This window comes from Phycomyces blakesleeanus, assembly GCF_001638985.1.
Source record: "Phycomyces blakesleeanus NRRL 1555(-) unplaced genomic scaffold PHYBLscaffold_41, whole genome shotgun sequence".
Classification (NCBI taxonomy): domain Eukaryota; kingdom Fungi; phylum Mucoromycota; class Mucoromycetes; order Mucorales; family Phycomycetaceae; genus Phycomyces; species Phycomyces blakesleeanus.
Window position 1 is genome coordinate 342,060 of NW_017265190.1, and position 23,344 is coordinate 365,403.

Here is a 23,344-nt window from a genome sequence, read left to right on the forward strand (position 1 = left end):
TTTCTGGTTTCATAGAGAATTCAGCTATTCTCTCTAGTGAGATAAGAATTAGGGAGGTTATTCATAAATGAAACGAGAACAAAAAAAATCGAAAAGAATGGTGGAAAGGTTCAAGCAAAGCTCTCTTACCCTCAAACTCCGCATATTTTGACCAACAAATCCAGTCACATCCATTCAATGGAAAACAATGTGAAGTGACAGGGCAGTGTTTTTTACTTCTCGAAACAAGCACTCATGTTCAGCCGCGCACAGCATCAACTGGGACGCTTTGGTAATTGTAGAAAACAACCTCTTCCCTTTCTAGTAGGAGAGAAAGCGTTTGGAGGCTGTCGAGACTGACGGCCTTATTTATTCATGTCAGCACCCCGTACGCTTGTATTGAAGCAGGATTTCCACGTCTCGGCTGTTGCCTGTGCTAAGAGACATCCCAAGCAGATCAAAAAAGAGAATTTGGCGAAACGTGCTGCCAAAGTTGCCGAGTTCGAACGCACCAAGCCATCTCACATCATTTCTCAATCAGCACCATTCTTCAACAAGCTCCATACACCCGCCAGTGCTTACGGTTCGAACACAGACTATCAGCATTTTTTGACAAATGAAGATCGTACCCATCTCTTTGAAACTGCACCAAAGGAGGCTGTTGAAGAAAGTCATTTGGCTGCTGTAGAGGGCATGGATGAGGCAATGAAGCACGAACAAATTAAAGTAGAAACTCTCCAGAAGATTATTGGTCTGCAGAACGGCAATGCTAAGGCTGTCCAGCTCTGGAACATTCAGCAAGCTGTTGACTGGTTCAAGAGAAAGGAAGGGGATACCGGTAGCCCCGAAGTTCAGGGTAGGACGAAGAATGAGATAAAAATTAATGAGAAAAAGACTAATAAAAATATATGTATATGTATATTTATTTATTTATTTTTAGCTGCTGTCTTGACTGTGCGTATCCACAACCTCAATTCTCATCTCCAACAACATCGTAAAGATGTGCACAACTACAAAGAATTGCGTACTATGGTTCACCAAAGAGCAAAAATCCTTAAGTATCTTAAAAACAAGGATCAGAATAGATACAACACATGCTTACTCGAGCTTGGCCTGGAGCGCAGAGCTGTTGAGGGTGAAATTACACTGTAAGAATGAAATAAAATCATACAAAAAATAAAAAAAAGAATGGAACGTATTTTCACTATGGTTATAAATCCAATTAAAAGTTTTGTTTGGATTCCAATTCAAAATTGTTTACTAATAAGTGAGATTTAACCATGAAAAGAAAAGGGTATTGTGTATGTATTGGGAAGTCGAGTTACCCAGACTAAGCTTTTTGACTCTGTACACTAATTCGTATTTTAGTATAAATTTAAAGTGCATTTAGAATGTACACACACATGAATGTCATCGCAGACATACATCCCCTCATTTAGCCATCGTCTATCATATTACTACAATAGCAAATATAACTCGCGCCACTTCATGTAAATGTCGGATGACAATATATAGATTTAATATCAACTGGTCTGGATTGCATTTGGCATGAGTTATAAATGTGACAAAGTGGTGAAGAGATAATTGGTTTTAAATAAAGGTAAAACTAATAAATCCAGGTATATTCGATAGCTTTCTTGGCATATATTAATAGTCCTGATTGATGTTCAAAATCCATCCTATATATCACTAGTTTATTCTAACTATGTATATATATATATATATATATATATTATGATATGTTTGGCGGGGAGTGTTTACCTGGTTTTGGGGTCAAATGTTAAATACTTGTGAGACGACACAATATCTAATATCAGGTTGTCAAGTCAAAAGAAAAATAAGTGTCATTTAAGGCACAGTCATGTATGAGTATTATGATCATTATTTTATTTATAGCCGTATTACAAGAAAAGCTCAAAAGTTGTAGCAAAATACAGTTTAGTTCAAGGCATAATCCTAAAAGAAAAAAGTATGTTTTGATCATCAAATTAGAAATATTTTGGAAATTTCCAATGTACGTAAAAGTATCGCTAAAACGGTAGTAAGAGAAAGAGAGAAAAACTTGTTGTTGTTATATAACTATCATAAACGTCCAATTATAAAACTAAAGTTATTTACTTAAGCTTTATATATTTGCCTTGAATTAGTTAATGTGGATAAATAAGTCTTATCATGAATACTCTATTTAAAATAGGGAAATGATACGTTTCATGTAACAGAAGGGCTTGGAATTGACCATGCATCGCCTCAATACTGCATTTTTGCTCTCCGCCTACTGCGTCATGTCACCCATCCCCTCGTGTACAACCTTTCATCTCTTGTTTCTTCTTCATCTGACTCCAATCCAGAACACAATACATAAAGAAGGATCATGGATACCCAACTAATCCGGACAGGTAAGCCTCCCATTTACTCATCGTTAACAAGAAGTACCTGGCAAAAATAGACCTAACCAAGAAAAAAATATGCTCTATTTCTTTCTTTAGTGAATAAACTTCAGGATGCCTTTTCTACTGTGGGCGTACACAATCCAGTCGACCTACCCCAGATTGCAGTCATTGGCTCCCAATCAAGCGGCAAGAGTTCAGTTCTCGAGAACATTGTCGGTAGAGATTTCCTTCCACGAGGAACTGGTATCGTCACTCGCCGACCTTTGGTAATTATTACCATTTCCCCCCTTTGTTTCTTCTCTCGCTTACTTAAGATATTATACATACATATATATATATTCGTAGATCCTCCAACTTATTAACCGCTCAAGCACCCACAAACCTTCTGCTGCCGAAAGTGCAAAAGATGGAGAAAAAGAAGAAGAGAGTCCAAAAGGAAATGACTATGAAAATCCTGACGAGTGGGGAGAGTTCCTTCATCTTCCAGGCCAGAAATTCTACAATTTTGATAAAATTAGAGAAGAAATTGTAAAGGATACAGAGCTGAAGACTGGCAAGAATCTTGGTAAGCTTAAATATTTCTTTATTAAGTTTAATAAAAAATATATGCTGGCTCATCCAAATAATTATTTAGGTATCTCACCACAGCCCATCAACCTTCGTATCTTTTCTCCAAATGTTCTTACTCTGACTCTCATCGATCTTCCTGGCCTGACAAAGGTAAACATTTTATATATAAATATATAAAATCAAATTGCATCGCATCGCACTCGGTCTAACAAAACATACTAGGTTCCTGTAGGAGATCAGCCCAAAGATATCGAGAAGCAGATTCGTGATATGCTTCTCAAATACATTACTAAACCCAATGCAATTATCCTAGCAGTAACTGCTGCTAATCAAGATCTCGCAAACTCTGATGGGTTGAAAATTGCTAGAGAAGTTGATCCCGAAGGATTGCGCACAATCGGTGTCTTGACTAAGGTTGATTTGATGGATCAGGGAACAGACGTAATTGATATATTGGCAGGAAGAGTGATTCCATTGAGATTAGGTAAAGAAAAATATAAGGCGGAGTAATGCAGTAGATGTTTTTTCTTCTTCTTGTGCTTATATATCAGGTTATTCATGTGTGTATTTGTGTGTATAGGTTATGTCCCTGTTGTTAATCGTGGTCAGAGAGATATTGAATCCAAGAAGGCGATCACAAAAGCATTGGACTCTGAAAGAGATTTCTTTGAAAATCATTCATCTTATCGAAGCAAGGCCCAGTACTGCGGTACACCTTTCCTTGCTCGCAAACTTAACATGGTTGGTCTTAGTATTACCCGTTCTCGCCGTGGATTTATTAATTTAATATTAATTAACATAATATAGATCCTTATGCACCACATTCGCAATACCCTCCCAGAGATTAAGGCCAAGATTCAATCTGCCTTGTCTAAATACCAGCAAGAACTTCTTCAATTGGGCGATCCTTTGGGTGATGGCACATCTAACCAAGCCAACCTTGTCCTTAATATAATTACCGAGTTCTGTACCGAGTTCCGAACTATTATTGATGGTAACTCCAACGATTTATCGAGCTTTGAGCTTTCAGGTGGTGCACGTATTAGTTTTGTATTTCATGAACTCTACGCAAACGGGGTCAAGAGTATTGATCCTCTTGAGCAGACAAAGGATGTGGATATTCGCACCATATTGTACAACTCATCGGTAAGTAATAAAGAAAGAAAAAACGTACATCAAAAATAACAGTCTTCTGGGTGGAATATTTACATGATATTGCGTTGCGCAGGGTTCATCACCTGCTTTATTTGTTGCCACCACAGCATTTGAAGTCATTATTAAGCAACAAATCAAACGTCTTGAAGAGCCAAGTGTAAAGTGTATCAACATGGTATATGATGAGCTTGTGAGGATATTGGGACAGCTCTTAAACAAGCAGGTTAGTGTTAATTGATGTTTGACATAAAAAAAGAAAGAAAAACAGATGTGTGTCTAGCACAAATGTCTTGTTACTTACCTTACTATACTATCCAGTTCTTTAAGAGATTCCCTACTTTGAAAGAAAAATTTTACCAGGTTGTACTAGCGTTCTTCAAAAAGGCAGTTGCACCTACAACAAAACTTGTGTCTGACCTTGTTGCGTATGTATTTATCTATCAGAAACTTTCATAAGAATGTCATGCCACAACAATTTATCTATTTCTCTGTTTATTTATTTATATCTATCTATTATTGTTATTATTATTTTAGAATGGAAGCATGCTACATTAACACAGCTCACCCTGAGTTCTTAAATGGTCACCAGGCCATCACGATTGTTAACGAACAACTTCGCCCCAAGCCGCAACAAGGACAATTGCAAAACGGTCCCGAATATCAAACCAAAGGCATGAAGAATCAGTCACTACTACAGCAGCAGCAACAGCAGCAGCAACAGCAGCAACAACAACAACAACAACAATTATCAGCACTCCAGACTAACAATGTCGGAACACCTGGATCAGAAAGTGAGAATGGGTCTTTCTTTGGAAGCTTCTTTTCTGGACCAAAAAAGACAAAGAAGGCTGGGCCTATGATGGAAGCTGTAAGTAATTAAAGCTGAATCGTTCAAGATACAATAAAATATAATTAATTCAGTGTATTATATATACTTATACTAATTTGCCCTTTATTTACAAACAGCCTCCTGCCACACTAAAGGCAACAGGTGCATTATCAGAACGCGAGTATATGGAGACTGAAGTTATTAGTAAGTTAATAGAATTTACATTATTTCTCATAACATTACTCACCAAATCTTTGAATAGAGCTATTGATCCAGTCTTACTACAACATTGTCAAGTGTAGCATGGTTGACATGGTTCCAAAGGCTATTATGCTTAATCTTGTCAGTCACTCAAAGGAAGAACTCCAAAGAGAACTCCTTTCTGAGCTTTACAAGGCCGATGTATTGGACGATCTTTTGCAGGAATCCGAGTTCACACAGCAGAGACGGAAAGAATGCAAGAAGATGATTGAGGTAAAATATATAAAAGTATCAAATCCTATTTTTTTTTTGAGAAAATCATTAAACTTTAGTTTTTTTTCTTGCAGGCACTGCAAAAGGCAGACGAGATCGTTGGATCTGTTTAAAGCGATATTTACTTGTTTTTTTTATATATATTTATTAAAAGAAAAAAGCGTCTTATTTTTATTCCCCACATTTCTATTAGCCAGAAAAGAACACAGAAATTAAAGTATAGGGAAGTCTAGAGCATAATAAATGTATCGCCAACTTCTATTACTTCTCTATATATTTCTATCTCTTGATACCAATATATGTATGCATTACTATTGAAGTATTTTATCACGATTTGGTACCAAAAAGTCAATATCTCGAATGTAAAATATGAAAACGCTATTATAATCCTTTTCTTTTCAGGATTGGTTATATTAGAGAAGGGGACAACGTAGGGAACTTTCATGACTGCTAAAAATGGAAAAAATTAAAACCAGCATTGGAATGCACGTCTCTGGTTAAAATAAGGGACGCCTTTGAGGACGTTATAGAAATCAAATTTATACTTCTTTCCTCTTCATTTATCTCATTTAACAGAAAAACGCCAAGTTTACTATCACTCCTGCTTTATACGGCTATTATTTGGGTCCTAAAAGCACTCGTATACCACTCCTAAGAATAGAGATACCTATAAGTACCTTCAGCTGACAGCTTTTTTTTTATAATACATGCAAGGAAGAGTTCCGGTTTACTCTTTCTGAGGTTGCTATTTTATTAAGCCATTGATTGATTCATTAGAAAAAAAGCATATAACAGATAGACTTTTAACTTTATATAAGCTAGATTATGTCGACTAATATTATTCTGTTGGAGTGGTAAAGTATAGAGCTTGAAAAGATCAGTTTTTTATTTTAGAGCCTTGATTTTTTAATGGATCAAGACTCCATTGATATATGATTAGTTTATAGCGTGTATATGCTACTAACTTCAATAGTTAAGTGATTACTTGAGAAAAATATATATTATCCTATTTGTCGGATCACTTTCAGGCTCCAGAGACATTGTTTTTGTGCTAGGGATATTCTGGCTGAATTTTCCCTAATTTACGGTCATTTCTGCCAGAATATCCCTAGAAGTGTCCCGGGGCAAAAGTAAAAATGGTAAAAGTCTGGGTAATGTAAACCCAGTAAAGTCCATCACCACGGCAGATTTTTTCGTGTAACAATTTTGTAATTCAGCCCGTGAGTTTATTTTACCATTTTGGGAATAGCTTTTTCATTGAAGTTTCAGGTCCGAAAGAATCGCAAAATTGATAAATGGGATCGCAAAAAAAAATTGGCTGGTAAAATACGATTTTATTTATTTTTATGGGTTGAAAATATTGGGGGTAGATAATTTTAGGCTTCCCATACCTACCCTGCAGTAGCTGCTACTGTAGGGTAGGTATGCTTGCACTAGCAGCTAGAAATATTTAATAGCTATTCTGAAAATGTTTCCAGAAACAAAAGCAAGTAGAATTTTGAAAAACCCAATTGCATGTTTGAAAGCAAAAACCATATTAATGCTTTTAAAATAAAAGCAAAGAAGCTATTGGAAGGACAAGTTTCAAATCCGAGCAAAAATGTCAAACCTGCAAAAAAAACAAAGGTCATTAGTACATGGACTTTTGATGAAGATTACTATGTTTTAGATGACTTACCACATATTAATTGAATCTAAAACAAAAACAAAAACAAAAAAAAACAAAGCAAAAAAGAAGAAGACATATGTTTATGTTAGTATGGATAAAATCAGTATACGAGCAAGATTCTTTACATACCTCTTTATGTCAAGAATTCACATGCCCTATTATACTTCAGTTAGATTTTATTAATCAGAACTCGTAATAGAATCACATCATTAGCAATACCTTTTAAGATCTTAATCATGTGAGAGGATCAGAGTTGATCTGTAGTATAATTAGCTAATGAGTAGCAAGAACATGTGCCATTTGTTGCCTGATCTTTAGAAAAATGAAAAAAATTATATGAAACAAAAAAAGGCACTCAATGTTTATTTTTTGTGTCAAGCTAAACTGTAACAAATTAATGAATTTCATTGGTTTTTGAAGACCATTATACGCTTATTACTGGTTACATGAATAACACTTTTCATTGGTTCCTGAAAGAAATCGACTTGTTGTTTCAAGATGCAGAAATAAATAAATATATGGTGGTCGTCTATACTCCTTTATCACGTTAGACAATACGTTGCATCACGAAAGCTCTGTGATGCAGCGTATTATTAATTACCCAAAAAATTCTAGGGTGGTAGTTTCTGCTCCCAAAGGACCAGGTCAACACAATTTTGCCTTTGACGATATTGGAAAGACCTGCTCACTTTGTGGAAAAGATTTCGATCGCGTATGGAATCTACGACGCCACCTTACCAAATATCATAAGTTAGCAACTCATATTGCTAACGATATTAGCCCTCAATATGCCAATAGAAACCTAGCGTCACAAAGACAGACCACAAACACTGCCGAGCTGACCACCCCTGATCACAATGACGATTCCGTTAATGAAGACCTACATGTTGAATCTGATTTGGAGGATGACGATAGCAGCGATGTTGATGACATGAACAGCAATGACAATGATAATGTTAGCAAGATTGAACTCGATGCCAGTGAAAGTATTATCGAGATGGATGAGGACACCAGCCCCTTTGAAAGTCCAAGTCCAGGCAACCACCTATACATGCATATAAGAAATAGTATGTTGTCTTCTGCATCCAATACCAGCTCATTGTTGAATGCAGATCTCGATTTACTGAGAGAAGCAACTGGATCGCATATGACATGGAACCAGTATACATCAGACACCCACCCGTTCCTGGATCTCCAGTCTATGGTACTGCTTGCCTTTGTTGATGGCAATAATGACATGGTATCTCGCAGGATCTTTTTTAAGATCCTGTTTACCATAAGTCTTGTCCTTAAGCTTTATGAGGAAGCTATCCGAAAGAAGTCCCCATTCAAGTTACCTCGTTTGGATGCCCTCTTGAACTATCAGACCAGGAAAAAGTCTAAGATTCCTGTATTTCCATTCACAAAAGTCGATATCCAGTTGCCAGAAAACAATACCACGTCTGCTTATATCAACTTGCCTTCAGACCACGTCCGGTTTCTTGCTGCCAACCCCAAGAAAGCAAGAAACATGTTTTCTCTCCCTGACCGCACTCCTAACCAGTCCATTTGTCTACAACAAGGCGAAAAGTGAAGAACACATTGGTACTATCAACAGCCTATGTTCACCCACAATGGCATAGATTTTTGGTCTGGTGATATTGTTAACTTTATGAATGGTTCTACTCCAGCCCGTTTCCTAGTAGAATCATTCCATACCATGGATAACTCAGCCGTTTTTGTTCAAGGCTACATGGTTTATATTCTGGAAGGCGGTCAGTTCATTGGCATCAAAGTTGAATCTACTAGCATAAAGCTTGAAACTCTTCTCAGTATTGACTCAACCCCTGTTGATGTTGCCCTATGCTACAGCATCTCACCTGGGAAAGTCTTTCATTTGATTCCCAGACACAAGTCCTTGCTGGAAGAGCCTCATTTCTTAAAACGGCACATACTAGACGAAACCGGAAAGCTGATCGATCCAAAGTTGTTTTACAAGGTGAGGATATCGCCCATTATACTCTTCACCGATGACACCTCTGGAAACCGATCAAAGCAATATAACCCGTACGAAAGCTGGTCAATGAAGTTTGCTGCTCTCTCCTACAAAGAGAGGTCTTCAATTGAAAACATTCACTTTCTCTCTGCTATTCCCAAGAAAAAGGGGGCAAGTGGGATGTCCTTGTTGCCTAAAATCGTTGAAGATTTCAAAAGGCTCAAAAACGGACTGGTGATGTTCTCTGCCAAAGACAACGAAAACGTCTTAGTAGCATTACCACTCCTTTGGATCAAGACAGACACTCCATGCCATTCTGAACTATGTGGTTTGCGCGCACCAACAAGTCTGTACCCATACCACAAATGTTATGTCCGTTTACAAAGATCCATGCCCAACCTCCAAAGCTCTTCGTATTATACTGGTAGACACACAGCAAGAACAAAGGCACACTATCTTGCTGCTGTGTCTACCTCGGGATGTGGATCGACTATTCCAGATGCTCCTTTGACTGGAAATGCTCTGACAGCAAGTGATCTATGCTTTGCAAATAGGGCAACAGATGCATTGTTGGAACTACAGTCATTCGATCCATCGACAGATACTCCAGTTGAAGTTCTGCATAACATACTTCTTGGAGTTTCTAAGTATCTAGTCAATGATTTGGTAAATGTTGTACTAAGAAAAAATCCTAACCAAATGGCTAGATTGTCCAAAGCCCTCAAGGATTATGAAAACTCTCAAGGAATGTCAAGAAAGTTCACTCGAGAGTTACGACACTGTGGCTCATGCCTTGGGAGGGATTACAAAGTTCTTCTGCAAATTCTACCTGCTATCTTAGTTACAGAATTTGCAAATGATAGTATACTCTCTCTCATAACTCCATCTTTTGTCCGTCTTGGCCGTCTTTGCTCCTTGGTGTTTGTTAGAGCAGTAAGGTATGATTATAATATGTACATCGACGAAGTTGAAAAGGCAGTTACAAGCCTTATCCAAGAACTGCATCATTATGTCATTACCTGTGAAATCGAAGGACATAATCCATATTCCTCGAAGCCCAAGGTTCACCTGCTCACACATCTGCCTGACAATCTACGAAGATTTGGAACTGCTCTACACTACGAGACCAAAAAAGGTGAGCAGTTTAACAAACACATCCGTGAACACCTAATGCATATCAATAGGTTAAACACCTCAAGAGATGTATGTCTCAAGTTCGCCAAGCAATCTGCAATGAGACGCATTATTGATGGTGGTTCATGGGTGAGCAAAGACAAAATGAGAGAGAAGTATGGTAATTCCACGGCAGAATTTCTTAAAGAAAACTTTAACAACAATGTTAAGAATATCATGTTTGGTGGATCAAGAGACTTTGCTGATAATAATGACACTGATGACATTACAGCAAAAGCACTCTGTGACAATACCTTTGCGGTTTTCATGCTCAAGGAGAGTAGAGACCAACATGCCCATCCATTTATTGGAAAGGTCTCCTCTTTGAGAGTAGAACACTATCGAGTTGAGAGTAGTCCCCACGCTCAAGTTAACAACTACCTCCTCGTGCAAAGAGTTTCCAATGATGCATCTACTCCACTCGATCAGCTGAAGATTGTATGTAAGCTTGATATGCACACAGAATTTAACAACAAGCTTGTCATCAATCTCAGTAAATTTGGCTCCTACTGGTTCTTTGTTTCCTTGTTTTTGAATCGACAGTATTGATTTTTTTTTTATCTTTATTAATAAAAAAAAATTATTCAATAAAAAAAAATTGTGATTTTCACCAAGTCATTTTTTGGTTTTGCCAAAATATTGAGAGGGTCCATTTATGGATACTTGCCCTTTTAAAATTGCCTTATGTAGTTGACAAGTCTCATAAAATGGGTCAAATTCGATATCCCAATTAATCTGGGTTATATAGACCAATCAAAATGTATGTGAGTAACACTACGGGAAAAAAAGTGGGGATTCCGCTGGGGATTCAGCTGGAGATTCAGCTTGGGATTGAGCTGGCAATTCTCGCAAATCGCAGTGGAATCTCTAGTTCCCTTTTAAGTAATATATATTAATCGCTGTTAGTTTATTGATGTTAGCTTTTATTCATATCCCGCTATATTTACCCATCTGCTATACCCTTATTTTAATTGGTAGTAAAAGAATAGAAAAAGGTTTCTATTGGTGTGAATGAAAGAAAAAAGTTTTTTAATTGGTAATAAAATATTATTTTGGTTTTTATAATTATTTTAATTGGATAAAATATATTCTATCATAGTATATGCTTAAATTGTATTGGTCATTTCAACAAAAACATTCTCTTAAATGGCTCTCATTTATATATATTCGGATTTGTTCACAGTTTTAATTGGGCAAAAAAGTTTTATTTCATAGAGGATTTTTATTTAAAAATGTTTTTATTGGTTGTTATAAAAAGAACAATTCTTTATTAATTAATTGTATTGGCTAAATATCATTTGAATAATTTCATATTTTCATATTTAGTATACAGTTTATTATACCTACCTGATATGAACTTACCAGAGAGGTGTTGCTTTCTACGACTTCTCCATAACTGACTAACCTTTGTGATTGATGCCCAGTTTTTATGACATCTGGTGAAATCAATTCCATAATTCTTGAGCGCGTGTGAATGACTGACACACATTCTGGTCCGGTCCTCTTGAGGGATAGATGTCCAGCTTGGATTGGGCCTGAGAATCTGAACAGACGAAAGAGCAGCAAGCTGATCACAAATATGCTTGGTGCGAGTGTTGATAGCCCCCTTGACTTCTGCGGTTGGACTTATTCCTAGGTCTTGCTCAATCATCTGTAATACATAATTGGAATTTATATTACAGATGTTTGATACTGGTCTTGGGATAGAGTCAGTAGATATCTATTGTAGCTGATATTAATTGACAAGGCTTTAATTATTATAGTATTTACTTACATTGACAGAAGCTACAATAGTATTATCTGGAGTTCTCGATCTTTCAATTCATTGTGAAGACTTGTTATTTCGAGTTGCATTGCATCTTGTTTTTTCTCCAATGCTTCTTGACCATTCTTTAGAGAAATAAGCGCGTCTTGAATGCCTTGAAGCAACTAAATCACTGAATTATCTATATTATTCATAATAGTAAAAAAAAAGTAATGAGTTTGTTATAGAAAAAGAAAGAAAGAGGAACAATTTTCCCTAAAACTATTATTAGTTTCAAATCGTTAGCTCCAAATTATTAGTTTCAAATTACTTGTCCAAATCTATTGGCTACTCTTGAAGAATTATTGATCTAGTAATTTTAGAATGATGGCATAGAGTTACCCCTTTAAGATTACGAGCGTATATTCGAATTATTCATGTCATTATTACATTGATATAATTAAGTATAAACATATTCATTCAGAAAGCAATTACTTCTACAATCACTTATATAACAAAAGTTCTTTTTACTTTTTTTACTTACTTCAAAATATGGTTTGAATCACAAAGATCTCCCCTCACGAATGCAGTCCCTGTCATTTGCCTTACAATAGCTCTTCAAATGCTACCAAATGTCGAAATAGATGTCTTAAAAAGCTGGTAGATGCAGCTATCAATGGATCTTTCATCCAAGACGTTTCTCTCCCTGTTGAAATCCAGTCTATGCCAGCACCAGCCCCAAGCTTGATAGTTGAGTAAGCTTATTAAAAACTAAAATACAAAAAGATAGATAATATATTGATTATCTGGATACTTTGGTAAACAAACAGTGGAGACATTAATATGATCAGTGATGAAAATATGGATATCGTCGACAGAACTGAAAATGATGAGCCCATGGTAAGTTATAGATATATATAGTATAAAGTCATTATACTGATTACTATTTACCTTATTAAAGTATGATGCCAATATGGAACATGATAATACCATGGAGAAATCAACTGCCATGGAAGAAATTGAAGATGCAACCGCACCTTTGGTGTTTGACTTCAGCCAACCTCTTCCCACTCCCAGTGCCAATGATGCAAAGAACCTGGAATTTATTCAAATCGTCAAGGAGTTTGGCATTTCTCGTAATGCCCATGAAAAGATTGCCAGCCACTTCAACGAGATCCTTGCTAGCTCTACAAGCACATATAGAGCATGCACACCTTACCTCGGTCAAGAGCTTTTGAAGCGTTTCTCCAGAATAGAGGAGAAGAAATATGACGTTTGCTGCAATGGCTGTATGTTGTTTGATGCAAATAAAACCGAGTGCTCGCATTGTGGTGAAGATCGCTACAAGAGTGCCCAAGACAATGGTACGTTGGTTCCTGCAAGAACCATGGTTCAACTTCCTCTAGGCAGACAACTTGCTCTCTGTTTGGCCAATGATAGCACCAGAACAGAGATGCGCTACCATTACCATTACGAGCCAAGTCAAGATGGCACAAAGACTGATGTATTCGATGGTCAGGCCTACCAGTCTAAGAAGCATCTCTTCTAGGGAAGTGATGACATTGAAATTTCGCTGTCTGTGAATGGGTTTGCTCCTCACAATGTTCCTGGATCAGTAACAATTGTCCATGCCACCATCTTGAACTTGAATCCAATGATCCGGTACAAAAGAAAAATAATGGTCCAGCTTGCCATGATTCCTGGGCCAAAGGCACCCACTGACTTCTGGTCATTTATGAGACCAATCGTCAGAGATCTCCATGTGTTGCAGTCCAAAGGAATGATTGTCAAAACAGCCACGGAAACCATCAAGGCCAAGGTCCACGTGTTAATGGCAACAGGTGATATCCCAGCTCTAGCAAAGCTAGCATGTCATGTTGGTCACATGAGCAAAGATGGCTGCAGAATCTGCCATGTTGTTGGTCAATCTCCTGGCCACGGTCAGTATTTCCGTATGTCACCAGTCACTGCCCTATGTACACTGGGGAGCTTTCATGATTTCTGTGAGGCAGACGAGTCCAGCCGAAGAGGACTTACAGGACAATCACCACTGGCAACATTGGATGCATTTTCCGGGCCATATTTCTTCGCCTTGGATGAAATGCACGGTATCTGCCATGGTGTAGCAAAACAGGTCTGGGGGCTCGTCACTGGCAAGTACAGAAAAAAACATCCGCTTGTTCTCTCTGTTGGAGTCCAGAAAGAGATAGGTGCAGCAATGTCATCAACAAGGAAAACGATCTCTACATCGTTTCATGGTGCTTGGAGAGACGTATCAAAGAATGCAGGATACCTTAAGGCAGTAGACAGGGCAGACTTCCTTCTGTTCGTTGTTCCGACTCTAGTAGCAGAGCGGATAAGAAATATACCTGCACGGAAGGCATTGCTTGGTCTTGTACAAGTGTGCAATTTACTCATGAGCTGGGAGTTATCAGCAGAAGAACAAGCCTCAATAAAAAGGTATATTAAATATCATTATTTGTTATTCTTTTTTAAAAATATATACTAACTTCTATCTTAGAGAACTTGTTGAATGGAACGTGTACCTTGAGACTCTGCTTGCCAAGGACAAGGTTGATCTTAAGGTTTTCACCATTAACCAGCACCTCTTACAACACTACCCAGATATGATCAAAGCATTTGGCCCGCCAAGATCATACAGTGCTAGATCAGTAGAAAGAGCAATTGGCAAGTACTCTCATGCCATTAAAAGTAACTCTGCCATCGGAACCAACACTGGCAATATAATGCTTGGCTTGGCACAGACCAGACAGGTAGAGCGCACAAAGGCATATATAGCAGCAAGACTGCGAGCAGCAAGACTTCTTGCATACAAAGATTCCTCTGCTGGTTGGCTGATGACGGGTGAAGGTGAACATGTTGGTGCTGGGTCTGATATTGAGTTCTGGGGGCCTTTGAGAAATAGAACGATTTGAGATAGTTTTGAAGGCATTTCATGTCTTTCAAAACTTCTTGAAGACTTTTATGAATCAAAGGGGGAAGAGTGTAGCATGATTGAAGCAGCTATACAAACTAGCTGCAAGGCATCTGTCAATGGTTGTGTGATTGAATCTGCACTCGACCAAAATTGTGTAAGGGAGGCACATAACATCAGATTACAGATTCAGGTTGATGAGAACCGCAACATTGGGCAGAGCTACTCTCCAATCTATAAGGATTTCTTTGGAAAGGTTGTCGTTTTTCTTTGAGCACAAGCTCAACAACAAGAGTTGGCCACTTGCTCTTGTCCAGGTATATGCCATCTATGAAACGAATGGAATTCCTGTCGTGACAAATGTACCTGCGAAGCCAAAGGTTGTTCATCTGGCTGATGTAAAAGAGCTGGTTGGCTTGGTGGTGTCTACAGCCACTAATGGATGGTATATTGTCTGGCTGGAACTGAACCGTGGGCCAAAATTATTGCTTGGTTGTCATGCAGACATATAATTTGTTTTTTTTGTGTAATACATTTTTTTTCGAATTGTCTTAACTTTTTGCTGGGAGGATAAAATATGTTTAGATATTTTTCTCTCTTTTACCTCTGACTTTTAATAGTCATCAGTTGCAATCTACATCTACTAAAAATGTAAAATCTGTAGTTAAAATGTACTTTTGTCTATCAGGAGATTTAATTTTCAGTGTTCAATTTGCCTTTTGTCAACCTTTTCAAAAAACAGAGACTTTCTTGTTTCATTTTGAATTTTTGATGATTTTTTAATTATTATAGACCGAAAAGAAAGCCACAAATTCGAAAATCCCGAGTTTTTTCCCATAGTGTAAAATATTTCCAAATTTGATATCGAAAATCTCCTGTGGTGATAGAGACAATATTTGCAAATTTTCCCTGAGTTGTCCCCTTCTCTATTGAAAATCTTGGGATTTTATATTATATAATAATCAAAAATAACTATAAGAACACTTTAATAAAAAATAAAAAAAAATAAAAACACTCTGTATCTTATATAAAAGCTCTGATACAAATAATACACTTGTGCTGAATAAATCACAGTCAGATTCCTTGATTTCTAGTCCTGAATTAACTACATATCAGCTTCTTTACATTATATCTTCTAAGAGAATCTCCAGCAGTATCTAAACCCAAATACTAAATACCCAAATTAGAAAACTGGTGTTTAGATTTTCCAAAAAAAACGTCTCCAGCAGTTTCTAAACAAAAATCTAAATATCCAAATCCGGAATTTAGATCTAAACTTTTTGAATCAAAATCTAAACTTCTGTAGATTTTCTCAGAATTTGTTTAGATTCTATCATTTACTAAATTTCTATTTTTTATATTGTGACTTTGAATTGTCCATTTTAAATCTCAGCTTTTAGGAAAAACCTCACCAAAATCATCAGCTCTTTAGAATCTGTGTTAAGAAACTGCTGGAGGGACCTTGATATTCTTCATACTAAATTGCTTTATTTGTACTAGCGCGGGAAATCCTAATTTGGATATTTAGTATTTGGGTTTAGATACTGCTGGAGATGCTCTAAAGAACTCGACTGAATAAAGTGAAACTTCATTTTATTATAGATATAAGTATATATATTATAGAAATAAAAAAATAAGATAGGGCCTAATATGTGGTGTGGTCACCACAAGCTTTTATAACTTCTTGAACTCTATCCAGCATACTTGCTGCAAGAGTACAACGAAGTCCTGGGTCAAGTCTCTCCCGCTCCTGAAAAACACAAGCCTTGAGCTCTTCAATATTGTTTATAGAGGCCTTTCTCTCTTGAACATTGACCTTTAAGGCATGCCAGACGCGCTCGATGGGGCTCAAATCTGGACTTTGTGATGGCCAGTAGTCAAAACGTTTAATTTCCCAACGGTTTTTCCACCACATTGTATAAGATCCAGTATGGCAACTAGCACCGCCTTCTTGGAATGTAAACATAGTGTCCTGTTCATCATTTAATTTCTTATATCAGAAATGGAAGTCCTTAAACAAACAATTAACATACGTGTCTTGGTCTACTGACCCTTCGAAAAACAATAATGGTCCAAGACCACCAGTCCAGAAACAACCTCACACCATCACGGAACCCTTTCCATACTTCTCTGTTGTTAGTGTATGACGCTCCTGGTATCTCTCCTTTCGTTTACGAATTACAGCTGAGTCAGAATCATTGCCCTTCAACGTAAACCTCAACTCATCTGACCACAACACCCTACTCCAGTCCTCAATCCCAAAGCTGGCTTTAGCTTTGACCCACTACAACCGATTCTTCTTCTGTTTACTGGTTAAGTTTGGCTTAGAAACAGGGGTTTAAGGAACGAAGCCTTTGGACTTAACGTATTGGATAACCGTGTCTCTACAGATGATGACACTAGCAGCTACCATATTTCTTTGACGATATGCCTAACTCTCGAAAGGGTTACGCCTCACGCTCAAACAAAGGCTTGTAACATTCGTGACACTAAGTCTCTTAGATCTCCCAGGTCTGGTCTTTAGTTTTGCAGTACTAGTTTCTTCCCAACGTTTGATAGTAGTGTTAATTGTTGTTCTAGGGATACCCATGTGGTTTGCGATCTCGATTGAGATATATTTGGTTTTATATAGCCAAATAATGCCACCACACTCAAACTCTGACAATTTACATGTTTTTGAAGGACTTCTGGTTCTTTTATTTCTTGATGACATAAGTGTTTTAGTTTTAAGAGAAGGTTCTGCAAAAGGAAAAGAAATATGGTGTGCTCTAAAAAGAGGTGTATTTCTGAGGAAGTGACAATGTTTTATCTTGTCAGAGTATATAATTAAAAGATATAAAACAAAGGAGGTCCTTGTAGAAAATAATGTTTTTGAAGACTCTAATGAACTAATATTATGTTTATTGTACTGTTTTAGATTATTCTCTATTAAAAATAGGTACACTACAAGAACAATGCGGAGATACAGAGAGTAGACTTGAATATTATTATGAAAATCGTCTTAATCTCTTCTTTTCTTTCCTGTAATAATATAATATATTAGCTAATATTGTATAAGACATTCAAGCAATTCATTACATAAAAAACAGTTGGTAATATTTACATTACAATTAAGTAAAACAATGACTATACAGTCCAAAATGTATCTCGCATTTGCTAATGCACTTGACAGATTTGGATATCAGAAAATTATAAAAAAAACACTATCAATCAATCAATAATAGCTAATCATTAACAAAGAAAATATATAACCTATGAAGCAAACTATCTATATATTAACAGCTATGCTTTTTATCTGTATATAATGAAACCCTCTAATATTATATATTGCTCTCACATTATATATAATGAGTGATAATACTCCATTTTGACTTGACTTCCAAAAGCTTCATTTTACTATACACAAAACTTGGTATGGCTTTATTTTACAAATACATTATTATTGGAAATTACTTACACAGTAACTTGACATAAATATGTACAGCTTACCCCACATAGTTTTCTGGAAATTGATTAAATAAGTCTGAGAAAAAATATATGTATCTTGCTGGCAAAAGATTACATTGAAAGTATATCAGATCTAAGCTATAGACAGCGAGATATAATATGTTTTAATATTATTTGTAACAGTTTCATCCACACTATATAGTTACAGATCATTTATCATCGCTTTTCCTTTTTCAATCGTTCTCTCTTATAAATCTAATACAAGTTGAAATATATACATATATACATATCACCATTTTCTTATAACATCACATTATTATTTTTCTTTTGCTAATACATTAAATATATGACAGATAACATATATATTAACATAATTAAAAATATGTTTGCTATTATGTTTAATAGACATAGTCCTATCTCGGCCCATACACATCTTCCTATAATTACGCCCAATGCAATTGAATCAAAAAGCACCGAAAATTATACACCAAAAAAGCTAGAGCCTACAGAAAAATATTACCGAGTCACATTAAAAGGGACGGTATTCATAGCTAAAAGTAACTCTTAAACTAAATATATATAAGCTGTTACTGTATTTTAGATACAATATCACATATATATATATGAGCTGGCATCATATTTTGGGCTCACTATCATATATATTTGTTTTCTTTAATCCACCACACACACATACGCACACTCACCCAATTGTCTACCAATATATTGGCTGAACTGGTACAAAATATACTTGATTGTATGTTCCTTTTATATTTTCTTACAAACTAAGGATTATAATCCATAATTCGGACAGAATGCACTTTTTTGTAAACTGTTATTACCAATTGGTTGCGCAGGCGGTTTTTGTGTATCAATAAGCTAAAATAACATAGCAGAATCAATTGACAGGGATACTGTTCCCCATACATAGACTTAAAAACCGCCTAGTTCTCACTTACAATCGCTCAGACAGGATGATATATTAAAGTGGCCTTCACTGCGCCATAATCATAACAAAAAAAACTTTTTTTTACAGTGGCTTGCATCCTCCTTCTACATTCCCCTATCCATCCATTCCGTCATCCTTTTTGAGAATATTCATTCCTTTTGGGAATCGTCATTCATATAATATTACATCTCATAGTAGACAGAAGTCGGCCCAGTATAAAAATAAAACATATGTATGATTAATAAAAATTACAATTTCAGTTAACCAATAAAAACCGAATATGTTATATCAGCAATATGGTCCTGTCCGGATCGGCCGCCTATTGAGCTCGATCTGGACTGAAGGGATATTTCCAACAATCTTGGGCCGTCGGAATCCAGAAGATAATAATATCGTAAAAACATATATGCTAGTAATAATAGTTTTGCTTTCTTATAAATATATAGCTTGTATCATACCTCTCTCAAATAATTCCAAAATTATTCATATATCCTGTCTCCTCAAGATTCTAATTAAAATTAGATTGGGTTTAATCTATAGATAATAATACAAGATATATTGGAATATACTTCTATAGCCGATTTTTATTCCATGGTATATATTTACAAATCATTCACAATCGCATTGTTATTTATATTTTTGTTAATACTTTTAATGCATGATAGAAGCTATATATAATAATATAATTTAAACTATGTTTTCTAGTATGTTTCATAAATAACACACTATCCAGATCCATACACATTCTTCTATAATTATACTTAATGAAATTGGATCAAAAAGCATCAAACATTTTACACCAAAAAAGCAAGAGCCTACAGAAAAATATTACCAAGTCAAAATGAAAAGGGTGATATTCATAAACCAAAAGTAACTTTCGAACTAAATATGTATAAACTGTTGTCATGTTTTGGATATATTATCTTATATATGTTGTTATTATTATTCAACACACTGGCACACACCAGAAGCTACTCCCGAACTATATACATATATGAGCCTCTATCATATTTTGGATATACTATCTTGTATATTTTATTATTATTATTCAACACACAGACACACACCAAAAGCTACTCCCGAAATATATATATATACGAGCCTCTATCATATTTTGGATACACTATCATATATATTTATTTTCCTTTTATTCAATATACGGTTACGCACCAGAAGCTACTCCCAAACTATATATATATAACCTGCTATCATATTTTGGGCTTACTATCATATATTTTTCTTTTCTTTTATCCAACACACGCACATACGCACAAATGCACACTCGCCCAATTGTCCACCAATACAATTGCTGCACTGATACAAATTATACATATTGTCTATTTCTTTTTGTGTCTTTTTACAACCTAAGGATTCTACTCAATAATTCGGACAGAATGCACTTTTTTGTAAATTGGTATTACCAATTGGTTGCGCAGACAGCTTTGTGTATCCCTAAGCTAAAAGAACATAGCAGGGTCCATTGACAGGGATACTGTTACCCATACATAGATTTAAAGACCGTCTAGTGTTCACTTATAATCGCCCAGAGAGGACGGTATATTAAAGTGGTCTTCACTGCGCCGTAACCAAAATAAAATAAAAATTCTATTTAACGATGGCGTGAATCCTCTTCCTATGTTCCCTCCATCCCGCCATCCCACCATCCCGCCATCAACTTTACAAAACTACCAGAATCGCCACCACCAACAATATTATTCTTTTATTTTATAATCACTGAAAAATAAAAATCGAAATAATGGCCATATAATAAAACCTCAACACTCGGAAGTCATATACAATATTTCTCTATACCTAAAGTGTTATATGTCACCATTCTCAGAGCTGACCTTCAACTCTCCAAGTCATATAGTATTCATACCACCATAATTCCAACACCTTCTTCGATCCCAATGACGCCATTCAATTCCGTCCCATCCCATCTAATTCCATCCCATCGGACATAATTTTCAAAGCTCACGCCTTTCAGTATACTTTTATGCGACTGGGTCTAGACCAAGCGGACGCCACCTAACAAAAAGTCTCGCGATGTTAATCTCTCGTCATTAGCATGCGCCATGAATGTCAAAACTTTGTCACACTGACTACTCACACGGACCACCCACACGGACCACCCACACGGACCACCCACACGGACCACCCACTCACACCGCCCACTTCTCGCCCATATAAAAAATACACTACTATTAAAACTTGATATTTTTAAATAAAAAATAAACTCATATTATTGTTCTCACGCATTGTTTTATTCAGTTTTCTTCTAATAATAAAGTGTTTCTCTCAATCATTTGTAAAGCAGACATTGTATTTATGGGCAGACAAAAATGGTTTAAAAAAAAATTTTATTAATATTCAAATATATCGTCAGAATCTTAGTTCACCACCTATAAAGGCGGATCCATCCTCCACAGGGCGTAGACCTGTCCTGACTTCGTGGAAGAGAACGGAGTGGGGAGGAGATCGGGAACGCTGGGGTGTGAGGCTAGCTATGGGCTTAAAAAATAAAAGGTGAACAGGGAACGAAACTATCAATCTAAGCTAAGCTAAAGGGATAAACGAAAGCTATATCTAAAGACTACCCACTACGTAAACTAACTAGAGAGGGGAAACTAAACTACCCCACACCCACCACACCCACCACACCCACCACACCCACCACACCCACCACACCCCCCCATCCACACCACACCAACACCCATCCATCCGACACGCCGCTGATTCACATAGAAAAAAGGTCAAGATTAGTATATCTATAGACTATACTACTCCCTCAACACAAATGAAAAGGAAATAATAGACTTACCATGCACAAGAGGAAAACAGAGATGGTCTGGCTGGCACTCTTACTAAATAACTGTGAAAAAATTTTATGCTTTCGTCATTAGATGATGACATAGCAGCATGCATAGAAAATTGTAGATCAATGGATTGATTGCTCTGATTAGAAGCAATATAAAGACTTTCATTTTAAAAACCCGAATTTCTTATATGGCTACCCATTTTCGTGAATTGATTTTATATAAAAATTTACTTGACACATATGTTATATATTAATATATTATTTCTTAAAAGAAAGGTTGTAAAACTGTACCACTTTAGTTGGAATATGAAAGAGAAAGTGGTCTATATATATATATATGTATAGACTATAAGAGCATATCAAGAGACTCTTTATATTATCCCAGCTTTTTATTAAAGCAAGTCTCATAAATTAAAAATATTATTGACATGTTTAAAATGCAATTAGTTTTTTTTTTATTTACCGAATTGCTATAGTCGATAAGAGCAGATATCTAGTCTTAGATTATATATATAAATGTATTACAAGAGAACTAAAAGTTTTCACAACTGGGCATAGTAATATATAATATTGAGAGTATCGGGTTTTTATATTAGATAATAAGCAAATATAATAACAAGAATGTTTTAATAAAACACATAAGAATAAAAGGAATCTATACTTTATATAAAGGTTTTGATATGGAATATATATCATAGAATTAACTTTTAGTTATATAATTAAATGTTATGAAAGAAAGAAAGCGCATATAGAAAAAAAAATTATTCTGAACACTCTAATAAACTGACATCATGTTCATCGCACTGCTTGAGATCTTTATTAGAAATAGATCCACTAAGAAAAAATTGGCAATTCAACTAGTGATTATAAAGAATGCTTATAATAGCTTTTAAAATCACTCTCTGAATCGCTCCTTTTTTGTAGTGATATAGTATCTTACTGAAAATTATATAAACTAAATAGGAATTAATTTAATATGTTCTTATAACAGTTTAATCCACGAAATAGCTCGATGGATCATTAACTATCGCATTGTTTTTTTCTTTTTATTAATATATTAAATGTGTGACAGATACTATATATATGTCTTTTCTTTAATCCACCACACACACATACGCACACTCACCCAATTGTCTACCAATATATTGGCTGAACTGGTACAAAATATACTTGATTGTATGTTCCTTTTATATTTTCTTACAAACTAAGGATTATAATCCATAATTCGGACAGAATGCAC

General features: G+C 35.9%; 9 protein-coding genes across 9 annotated transcripts; 6 read left to right on the plus strand and 3 right to left on the minus strand.

Annotated features, from left to right (window-relative positions):
• Positions 1–227: 227 nt before the first annotated feature.
• PHYBLDRAFT_184064 (hypothetical protein) lies at positions 228–1,199 on the plus strand. Its single transcript, XM_018438873.1, has 3 exons — positions 228–271; positions 362–835; positions 920–1,199. The coding sequence occupies exons 1-3, from the start codon at positions 235–237 to the stop codon at positions 1,129–1,131; spliced, it is 723 nt and encodes a 240-aa protein (XP_018283914.1). The 5' UTR covers positions 228–234; the 3' UTR covers positions 1,132–1,199.
• Positions 1,200–2,321: 1,122 nt separating this feature from the next.
• Positions 2,322–5,790, plus strand: PHYBLDRAFT_128848 (hypothetical protein). Its single transcript, XM_018429249.1, has 13 exons — positions 2,322–2,375; positions 2,466–2,635; positions 2,715–2,934; positions 3,004–3,089; positions 3,162–3,423; positions 3,520–3,680; positions 3,747–4,085; positions 4,168–4,317; positions 4,413–4,519; positions 4,629–4,962; positions 5,061–5,127; positions 5,186–5,397; positions 5,472–5,790. Exons 1-13 carry the CDS (start codon positions 2,351–2,353, stop codon positions 5,508–5,510), a joined length of 2,172 nt encoding a protein of 723 aa, XP_018283915.1. The 5' UTR covers positions 2,322–2,350; the 3' UTR covers positions 5,511–5,790.
• A 1,856-nt stretch (positions 5,791–7,646) lies between these two features.
• PHYBLDRAFT_153129 (C2H2-type zinc finger transcription factor) lies at positions 7,647–8,639 on the plus strand (the record flags this gene model as incomplete). Its single annotated transcript, XM_018433069.1, has 1 exon — positions 7,647–8,639. One exon carries the CDS (start codon positions 7,647–7,649, stop codon positions 8,637–8,639), a length of 993 nt encoding a protein of 330 aa, XP_018283916.1.
• Positions 8,640–8,666: 27 nt separating this feature from the next.
• PHYBLDRAFT_153130 (hypothetical protein) lies at positions 8,667–10,763 on the plus strand (the record flags this gene model as incomplete). The annotated part of the gene is made up of 1 exon (XM_018433070.1): positions 8,667–10,763. The coding sequence occupies one exon, from the start codon at positions 8,667–8,669 to the stop codon at positions 10,761–10,763; it is 2,097 nt and encodes a 698-aa protein (XP_018283917.1).
• Positions 10,764–11,484: 721 nt separating this feature from the next.
• On the minus strand, positions 11,485–12,558 carry PHYBLDRAFT_175837 (hypothetical protein; the record flags this gene model as incomplete). The annotated part of the gene is made up of 4 exons (XM_018437589.1): positions 11,485–11,501; positions 11,577–11,865; positions 11,989–12,028; positions 12,503–12,558. The coding sequence occupies 4 exons, from the start codon at positions 12,556–12,558 to the stop codon at positions 11,485–11,487; spliced, it is 402 nt and encodes a 133-aa protein (XP_018283918.1).
• A 2,411-nt stretch (positions 12,559–14,969) lies between these two features.
• PHYBLDRAFT_153133 (hypothetical protein) lies at positions 14,970–15,405 on the plus strand (the record flags this gene model as incomplete). Its single annotated transcript, XM_018433071.1, has 2 exons — positions 14,970–15,149; positions 15,211–15,405. 2 exons carry the CDS (start codon positions 14,970–14,972, stop codon positions 15,403–15,405), a joined length of 375 nt encoding a protein of 124 aa, XP_018283919.1.
• Positions 15,406–16,538: 1,133 nt separating this feature from the next.
• On the minus strand, positions 16,539–16,859 carry PHYBLDRAFT_153134 (hypothetical protein; the record flags this gene model as incomplete). Its single annotated transcript, XM_018433072.1, has 1 exon — positions 16,539–16,859. The coding sequence occupies one exon, from the start codon at positions 16,857–16,859 to the stop codon at positions 16,539–16,541; it is 321 nt and encodes a 106-aa protein (XP_018283920.1).
• Positions 16,860–16,960: 101 nt separating this feature from the next.
• PHYBLDRAFT_153135 (hypothetical protein) lies at positions 16,961–17,417 on the plus strand (the record flags this gene model as incomplete). The annotated part of the gene is made up of 2 exons (XM_018433073.1): positions 16,961–17,103; positions 17,222–17,417. The coding sequence occupies 2 exons, from the start codon at positions 16,961–16,963 to the stop codon at positions 17,415–17,417; spliced, it is 339 nt and encodes a 112-aa protein (XP_018283921.1).
• A 4,199-nt stretch (positions 17,418–21,616) lies between these two features.
• Positions 21,617–22,199, minus strand: PHYBLDRAFT_184066 (hypothetical protein; the record flags this gene model as incomplete). Its single annotated transcript, XM_018438874.1, has 3 exons — positions 21,617–21,790; positions 21,930–22,018; positions 22,108–22,199. The coding sequence occupies 3 exons, from the start codon at positions 22,197–22,199 to the stop codon at positions 21,669–21,671; spliced, it is 303 nt and encodes a 100-aa protein (XP_018283922.1). The 3' UTR covers positions 21,617–21,668.
• Between the last annotated feature and the right edge of the window lie 1,145 nt (positions 22,200–23,344).